General features: G+C 42.6%; 1 protein-coding gene across 1 annotated transcript; it reads left to right on the top strand.

Moving 5' to 3' along the window:
- Positions 1-4,196: 4,196 nt before the first annotated feature.
- LOC138520332 (olfactory receptor 6M1-like) lies at positions 4,197-5,150 on the top strand. The gene has a single exon (XM_069632761.1). The coding sequence runs from the start codon at positions 4,197-4,199 to the stop codon at positions 5,148-5,150; it is 954 nt and encodes a 317-aa protein (XP_069488862.1).
- Positions 5,151-9,937: the final 4,787 nt, after the last annotated feature.

Below are 9,937 nucleotides of genomic sequence, written 5' to 3'. Positions count from 1 at the left end.
TTCTGCTGGTAACTAACTTGAAAACATACCAGTGTAGCTTTGTGGGTAGATGCAGGGGTTAGGCTCCCATGTGTCCATTGTTTCCCATTTTTGTTGAGCACATTTTCCTGTTTTTAGGGAGTAAAAATGGATGGTCTATATGTCACTTAGCTATACGGCTTGTTTTGAGTAAGTGTTGTCACAACTCACAGGACACTGCAATGTGGAAAGTAAGAAGAGGCCCAGGAATTGTGACCATCATATTCTGAGGTGCAGTTAGTCTGATGCAATTTTCTTTATTACACATCCTTACACAAACTATGCATGTTAACCTGGCCCTTGAATTACTTAAAGTGGTACACAAACTCCTATTAGAATGTGTTGTGACATATTCCTTTTCTTTGCCATTTTCCCATCTGTAAATATTATATTCTGTCTGAATAGTTTGACAGCAACATCAATTATGCAATATGGCTTTTATAATACACATGAGTGTTTTTCCAGTGGCTTAAAAAAACAGTTTTCTCTGCACAGGAGTACTTTTGCTAGGTACTGAGGCAGATCTTGAAGTCTTGGACTAATTGATGAGTAGTGTTTATAATAACATCTAAAATATGTTTTAGCCTATGCGTTCTGAAAAAAATGTTGTAAGATGCACCTTTTACATAGATTTGTAAAGAAGTGCAGTGGATGGGAAGCGGAAATTCCTTTCCACACTCTATTCAGAGGCAGGATCTCATTAACTTTGCATGCTCACAAAGTGGCTTACCTCATTAGTCAGTTGTGCCCATGGAAGAAAATGTGCGCATGACAGCCAACCAGTTCCGCTCATAGAGAAAAATATTTAAAGGGAACATTGCCTTTGGGTCCCACATTTTTTGGCTCTTTGTCAACTCCATTGGCTTACTGTTGAGAAACAGATTGCCTTAAAATCTCTCTACATTGTGCATTGAGCTTTTTATTGGCAAGGTGCAGAATATTTGCAATCCAAATTTCTGCACTATGTTCCTGGTAGGTGTCTACAGTCTCAAGATAAGCATTTGGTTCAGGTTCCTCATCTGAGATTAATGAGAACCGGTGGGTGAGCATTTTCTATTGTAGCTGCAAAACTATGGAACTTGATTCTGTATCTGTTAAGACATGCTCTAAAAACCGTCTTGTTTTAGCCTTCCTTCTGGTCTCCTGTCTTAGTCTTGTTGGTTGGTCCTGCGTATGTATTTATTTATACATTTATAACATCGCTCAAAGCCGGCAGGCATCTAGGCTCTGGTTACAGATCAAATAATAACGTTCGTTGGAGGGAAGGGGGGAAGAGTCAATGGAATAGGAATTTTTTAGGTGCTTTCTGAAGACAGAATAGGATGGTTCTCTATGTAGATGAAAGGGTAGCTTGTTCCAGTGAGAAGGTGCCCAGACTGGGAAACTGGATCCTCCCACTTTGGATCTTTTGAAATGTGGTTTGACGAGACAGTGACTGTAGGCGGCTCTGGTGGGTCTTACTGAGGTGCATTTTATGACATTGTTGACCAGGTAGCCAGATGCATCATTTGAGAGACAAGGGTGGCTGAGTGATAGAATATTGAAGATAATTCTATCCTTGACAGGGAGGCAGTGTGCTGAGATTCTGGCTTCTGAGATGTGGTCCCGTTTGCTAATGTCAAGGGCAGCTCTGAGCACATTGTTCTGAGTAGTTTGTAGTTTGTGATATATACCTTTGGTGCGCTTTATAAGTAAGATTAACATATATCATAACATAAAATAACACATTTTGATCATAGAGCCAGACAGATGATAAATAAATGTTCTAAGGATTCTATAGCTGAGTCATCACTACAGAATCTATATGCATTTGAGATTTTAGGAACCTTTGCTCTAGATGCAGTCATTTCTTGAGTCGGTGCAGGTTGAACCTCAATCTTAGATAATGCATCATCCATCTGCTGTTGAACCAGATGTTTCCTGTACATTTATCTTCCAAGAGAGATAATATAAACAACTTTTTTTTTTGTCTTTAAAGATCTAGTATGGATCCAGTCGAGCTGCTTTCGGTTACTTTTTATTTTTCTAGGGGATCCTTGACCAGATCAGTTTAAGTGTGACCAAACTTTAGAAGTAAATTCTGGATGTTATCAACCTCGTTATTTATCACAGTATAAGACAGTGTTTACATTAGTTCTGACAACACGAAGTGGACAAAGGATTTATAATCTTAGTATAAAGAAGGAGGGATTCCCAATCAATGTAAAGTTGCAGTGAGTTTAGCCCTAACTGACAATGAATAATAGAGATAGGTACATTCCTAGGAAGGTTTAAAATCATCTCCAAAGATTGCTTTCATCCTTATCCCATTCAACCTTAGCTGATTAGACTTCACCTCCATAGGTTAGATAGGGCACCATTTTCCCTGTATAAACCATAATAAGAGGTAGAATAGAAAAGCGCCTATATTTTATGTATATTTTTTTCATTTGGGCGGCAATAGCCACATATTTATTAAAAGGTTCCCTGTCTGTAGATATTGAAGACATTTTTCCTCGAATGTTGGCTCACAAATATTTCCAGTTGTCAACTATATTCATTTGAGAGCTATGAATATGTACCATCTAAATTTAGTCTGTTTGTTGCAAATTGGATTACAAATTAGAACTTTTGCCTTGGACAAATTCATTTCCCGATCCAAAGTCAAGCAATCTTTGAAGACCTATGTTTTTGTGATTGATTAAAACTATGTGGTTGTCATAAACCAAATAACATTCTTTACAACGACCCAACCTAGGAGGAAAGGAGCTACAGCCATAAGGTGCATGCCTAATTCATCTACATGTAAATGAAAAGAGCAGAGGCACTAATACACACCACTGCCGGAGGCCTCGATTGGTAGGTATTGTATCAGACAACTTGCACTCACATTTATGTTTCTGTGTGTAAATAGCTTCATATGTTAATAATCGCTGCAGGGCAACCCAAAGTGAAAATCTTAGACCAGAGTGGATCTTCGTGCATAGAAACACTTGTGTACTGGCTTGCTACATATTATATCTCGATTAATGTGATTGAAAGCTTGGGTCAAACCCACAAATGCTAGATAGAGAGGATGTGGGGAATAATTTTGCAGCAGAGTCTAAAACCTTTCTAAAACCAGATAGCTTGGGGTTGTTGAATGAGCCAATTATTTAGGTTTCTTAAACTTATCTCAGAGCAGATCTTGCTTATTGTATCAAGGAGTGCTATCAATCTGTAATTAGAATGGGTATCGCTATCTCCCTGCTTGAATACAGGCACCAAAACGGATATCCTCAAGACCCTGGATAGGATGTCGATGATAGAATGCAGGAAAATAGATTGAATAGGGGCCCATACCACAAGGATGGATTGTCTTTGAAAATAGTCATCGGACACCCATCCAGCCTTGGAGCACGGGGAGCAAGTAAATCTCATCCTCGTCAAAGGCAAGCAACATATTAACATTAGTCTAAGTAAGGACAGCAATCCTAAGTGTAGCTAAGGCAGCATATAGACCAGTAAAGTGAGCCTTCCAGACTTGGTCAGATATTATATTTACTTGGGGGGCGAGTTGCAAAGCATCAGACCGATTCATGATCTTTCAAAAGCATTTAATCTGAGAAGGATCCAAAGGTTTTAACATTTTGTATGCATCATTTTGTTATGGATTTTTTTGTTGTGGGATTTCATCCAATTCTTTTAAGCTTGTTTCACCTAGTTTAAAAGACTCCTTGGAATCAGCATAACGGTTGTGGAAAGACGCACTGAGTGTGGTGATGAATCTAGAGATAGCATTGGGGGCCCATATAATTTGTTTTTTGAGAATTCACCCAACGATTGGAAATTGTTGCAGCGGAGATCTTATTATTCCATTTTAGGTTTATATCCATCTGCAGCAAGGCATGATTACTTGTTTCAAAAGGGACACTCCCAAAAAGCCATACAACAGTTTAGTAGTGAATTACATATGAAAATGTAATCAATTGTCGAGTTATACGATAGTCTAGACCAAGTGCTGTTAGCTGGAATTTATATCCATCAATAAGAGGTTTAGTTAGTAGCCATGGTTATTTCTTAATTTCTGAAGACTTTTTACAATAAAATACATATGCTATAAACCCGGCACCTGCACATGTTTCTGTAAAGTTCCCTGTTGTACTGCGAAGTTTTGAATTAATGATGTATTTCTGTTTCCACTGTTGGAAAAGTAAAGGATGGGCAATCAAACAAATGTGATCGATTTCCTGCTGTTGGGCTTACCCCTTGGTCCTGAGCTCCGGATCTTTTTTTTCCTCATTATCCTGTCGACCTACATTCTCACTCTTACAGCCAACATTGCCATCATCATCTTGGTCAGATTGGATCGACGTCTTCACACGCCAATGTACTTACTGCTTTCTCATCTGTCCTTCCTGGAGATATTTTACACCTCTACAATTGTACCGAAGATGCTGGCAAATATCCTACAAAAGACTAGAATCTCTTTAGCTGGCTGCCTAGCACAGATATATTTTTACTTTTCTCTAGGTTCGACTGAGTTCTTCCTTCTAGGGGTGATGGCTGTAGATCGCTACATAGCTATATGTAACCCTTTACGTTATGCAGCTATCATGAATGTGAAGGTTTGTCTGCAGACTACTGCTGCTTGCTGGTTTGGGGCATTTTTGTCAATTCTTTTTCTCATCATTTTGTTATCTAAGCTCTCTTTTTGTGGCCCCAACCTCATCAATCATTTCTTCTGTGATATATCACCATTGCTACAGCTCTCATGCAGTGACACCCATATGGTGGAAATTGTGGTATTCCTTTTTGCTTGCAACATCATCCTTTCCTCCTTCCTGTTGACTATCATATCATTTGTCCTAATTGTGTCCACTATCCTCAGGATCCCATCCCAGAAGGGGAGGCAGAAAGCCTTCTCCACATGTGCATCGCACCTCACAGTTGTAGTAATCCTGTATGGCACCGTCATCTTCATCTATGTGAGGCCAAGGTTTGCATATCCCATGGATATCAATAAATGTGTTGGGGTCTTCAATACTGTAGTGACCCCACTTCTAAATCCCTTAATTTACTGTCTAAGGAACAATGAGGTTAAACTAGCTGTGAAGAAGCAATTAAGCAGATATGTAATGGGCAAAATCATGTCTCAATCCAATATATTCTGATGCTAAAGTTTCATGCAACATGTATTTTCCTATTATTAAGTAAATAAAAAACAAATTGCAACTCAGCTACCTTGAAAGCCCACTTTTTATGGTACACCGCACAAGTGATTGCCAGGATAAACAGGCATTACCAAGACATCAGCATTTCATGATTGCATTAAAATACTCAGTGCAAAACTGGAGAATGGAACAGGGCATGTGTTTATTTAAACTGAGAGTTTTTGTTAAACAATATTCACGATGCAGACACAAACTATTGCCAGATTTGTCTACCTTTATATGTTGCTGAATATTATTTTTGGCCTCTTGATATTTTATTAGTTTTAACAAAGTATAAAATCTGAATTATTAGAACGTAGGTTTCTTAGATTTATTGCTCCTATAGATATCTTTGTTACATAGATTATCTAGATTATTATTTTGCCAAATATTCATTAATATTTCTACTGTGGGCACACAAAATCAAAAAATGTAATCTTAATTTTGAATCAACCAATAGTTGCCCAGATAAACACTTTAGTTCAAATGTATTTGTTTTTTCTTTTAATAAAAATGTATATATTATATTTTTTGTAGCACTTTTACATGTTAATGTTGAGACTTAGACCAAGATTCATGGAATCAGGTGGAAAAATAGCGCAACGGCTGTGCGCCGAGAAGGACCCTGCATGAGCTGTGGCGCATATAAAAATGTGCGTGGCACGCGTATTCATGGATTTCAAGAGGCATTACAAGCCGTCGCGCACTTAATAACAAGTTGCATGAGGAAGCCACAAACACGCCTCCACACACTCCAAAAAGCAAGTGAAATGACTAACACGGCGCAAGCCTCCGCACCATCCCATGCCCAGCATCCAGCACCCCAGCTAAATCAGGCAACAACACCTAGCATTCCCAGGCTGCAACCCAGATAAAACATGTACCCTCCCACGCAAGCCCAGGCCATACCCCAGCAAAATCGCGTGGCAACACCTGGCAATTCCCTGCTGCACCCCAGATAAAATGTGCGTCCTTCCTCGCAAGCCCAGTCCGTACACCAACGAAATGGCGCAACAACGTGCAATCCCAGGCCGCACCCCAGATAAAATGCGTGACCTCCCTCCCAAGCCCAGCCTGTACCCTAGCAAAATCATGCAACAACACCTTGCAATCCCAGGGCGCACCCCAGATAAAATGCGTGCCCTCTCTCACAGGCCCAGCCCGTACCCCACCAAAATCACACACGCACTCATAAGTGTAGGCTACAACTGTTACAAAAACGTGAATCCCCCCTACACCATCGGCACCCACCATGTGCACATACCCCCCTACTGCACATGAACCACTGAATTACATACACCACCCCTAGACCCCCTCACCTGTGACATCCCCTGAAGGCAGCCCCCTCCAGAAAGGACACCACCCCCAGCCACCCCTCACCTGTGACACCCCGTGCAGGCATCTCCCTCCAGAAGGGACACCACCCAAAGGCAGAACCCTCCAGAAGGGATACCACCCCCAGGCTGGCTCACCTGTGACAACCCCTGCAGGCAGCCCCCTCCAGAAGGGATACCACCCCCAGCCCCCCTAACCTGTGACACCCCCTGCAGGCAGCCCCCTCCAGACTGGACACTACCCCCAGGCCCTCCACCTTTGACACCCCCTCCAGGCAGCCCCATCCAGAAGGGACATCCCCCAGGCGCCTCACCTGTGACACCCCCTGCAGGCAGCCCCCTCCATAAGGGACACCGCCCCATGCCCCCTCACCTGTGACACCTCCTGCAGGCATCCCCCTCCAGAAGGGATACCACTCCCAGGCCTCCTCACCTGTGACACCATCCACAGGCTGCCTCCTCCAGAAGGACACCTCTCCTAGGCCCCCTCACCTAATTCCCCCACTGCAGGCAGCTCCCTCCAGGCTGGACACAACCCCCCAGCACCCCTCACCTGTGACAATCCCCACAGGTAGTAAGTACCCTGACAGTGTGACACATCACTACTGCAATGGTTGTCTGTTGCTTACCTAAACCTTTGTGGTGTGACTGCAGCATGATTATCATCATCAACATGTATCCTGCCAATCCAAATAACTGCATTCACCGGCGATACATCCATGAGTGTAGCATCTGCTCACACACCCTTCCTGGCCGTAATCATCCCCTAACATACACATGTGACAAGTGATTGGTAAAACTGGTTCCTGCTGGCCATGCGACAATGCCATGGCATCAAAGGACAGTGACCGAATGTGTGCCCACGACAGAAGCAAACATACCAACAATGTGTGCTACATCCACAAACAATGGGTAGGCATGTCATAGCCTGAGCATGAGTGAGCCGGGTGTCAAAAAACCTGTTAGGGAACTATCACTTGACCGTTCCAGGCATGGGTGATGAATAGGGCAGTCAGAGAGTGCATGACTCACAGAAGGGTAAGGGATGTGCAGTGAAAGCTGCTGTCCCAGCATCAGTGGGTGATGCCATGGCCCAGGCCACTAGTGGTCCAGCATCTGATGTCCTGAGTAGTCCCAGACACAGGGGGTCAGCACCACGTGCCAAGAAGGCAAAGCCTGCACTGCAGGAAGAGGCTCAACCCCATGGCACGGCACAGGACACCGGCACATTGAGGAACAGGAACTTCAATGATGAAAAACTCCAGATCCTTGTGGACGACGTGGCGGATCACCACCATGACATGTGCTTGCAATCAGGGAACATGCATACAGCTGCTCAGCGTATGGTGCATTGGCAGCATATCGCGGATGAGATAAAAGGCTTAGGGTATGAGAAGCGCACTGCTTCTCAGGTTATGAAGCAGTGGAATGACCTCAACCATCATACCTTGTCCAAGCTGGGTTGCAACCTCACCTCTGCTAGGGCAACTGGAGGGGGGTCACCAAAGGAGGAGGATCTCACCTTGCATGAACAGGCTATGAGGAAGTTAATTCATATGGATCAGGTGCAAGGTGTGGGAGGCCTGCCAGATTACGAGTGCATGTCCGGTGAGTGACCAAGCTTGTGCATCCTGATTATGTGGAGGGAAACAAAACTAAGATGTATGATTGTGTTGCGCTTCTGCCTGAATTTGAATGACTGCCCCAGCTGAACCATTTCATGCTATACTGACTCATGCCCAGTATACTCTTGAGTGGCTACAACCCATGTTTCATACATCTGTTGCAGATGGCATTGTGACAGTAGTCATCCCCCACCAGAATACATTAACAACATTTTCAACATGCTACCACAACGTGCCATCTATTTAGCTGCATTGGTGATGTCAGTGACTCTGCTCTGCTAGACAAGAGCTTGTGTCTGAAGCACGTGTTACACATCATGCAGTGCAAGGTGTAGATTGTCCATTCACACATGTACGTAGGTGGTTCCATGCTACAGATAACCATGAAGACTACCAGCAGGCCTCACAGTGTGCCATGAGTGACATTGCATTTTTTAACACTGTGCACAACCACGCCGCAGCTATAGCAATGACTCCTGTGTCAAATATTTGTGAGGGTCCATCCCTGTTACCCTCCCACACTCAGCACACACTCCAACGGTCCATGACCCTGTCCATCTTGTGTGTCACTGTCCCTTATTCCTATCTCCCAGAGCATGTAATTACGCTTTCCGCACCACACACCTTGTCTAGGTGTTACTCTTACAGTCATACTCCAACTGGGACTCCAAACTCAGGCCATGTCCGCATTGTATCCACTCCCTGTAAGGCAATGTTTGTATGCAGTACCCCCTGGGGCCACTACACACAACTAGGACTACAGGTGTAAGCAAAACCAACCTTTGGTATAAGTCTGTACCACACAGTTTTTGGTAGCGAGCTGAGTAGCCAGGCTTATCTCAAGAGGGAATGTGAGCTTATAAGGGTGTTACACAGATGTCTATAATTACAAGAATTCAGATAGACACTTATACTCATGGTTTCTTGGTAAAACCCTTATTAACTTATTACACAGTCAGTTAGAAAACATTCAATAAAAGGAGGCAATCAATAGCACACAAAAATATACTACAGTACTTCACACTATCAGGTTCTGAGACATTTAAACTACTTTGATATAGGTGCAAGCATGTCTGGTGGGTTTAGTAATAGGTGATTAGGTAGAATGAGAAGTTTGTGTGTTTGACTTCAATTAGGAGTTCAGGTTTTGATTAAAGAGTGGAGAGTATCTGGTTGTTGTGATAGGGTTCAAGGTCTATTCTAATACTTATTATTCTTAACTACTATTCTTCAGAATGAGAGGTTCCCAAGTCAAAATGGTGGAGGTGGTGCTGAATCTTGATTGGTGGATTTGAGAGCTTCAAACCTCCACCAGGATTCTAAACTGCCTTTCATTTTTCTCCTCATGTGGGAAGGTCCTGTTTTGCTTGGCTCCAGTAAAGACCTTCTGAGAGAGAGTTTTTGGTTATGAAAACTTTGAATATTCCCTGTAAAAGAGTGCCGATCTTCGTGGGACAAGCTCAGCTGATGATTTGGTGGGAGCGTAGTGTTTTTGAGCTGAGAAAGTTCATTACTTATTTTGAAAATTCTTATTGTAGGTTTTTAGTTAGCTAGGTATTTAGGATAAAACATTGAGACTTCCGATATAAAGACTTTCTGGTTTACTAAGACTTTAACTGTTATTATCAAATCGTTACATCTGCTGGGAAGAGATTGTTTATGTTCTTGCAAATACATTTAAGATTGAGGCTGTTTTACTTCAATGTTTAAGAAGCAGATGTTAACAGTGCAGCAAATTACTAAGAAACACTAGATTAATATTTGATTTCATTGCGCAATTGGGAATGAG

This window comes from Ambystoma mexicanum, chromosome 13 (genome assembly GCF_040938575.1).
Source record: "Ambystoma mexicanum isolate Mex_15411 chromosome 13, UKY_AmexF1_1, whole genome shotgun sequence".
Lineage (NCBI taxonomy): Eukaryota > Metazoa > Chordata > Amphibia > Caudata > Ambystomatidae > Ambystoma > Ambystoma mexicanum.
Note: the sequence above shows the minus strand (reverse complement) of the source record. Positions and strands in the feature narration are given on the sequence as shown.

Coding starts and splice junctions, on each gene's coding strand:
- LOC138520332 (XM_069632761.1), top strand. CDS start 4,197: ATGGGCAATCAAACAAATGTGATCGATTTCCTGCTGTTGGGCTTACCC.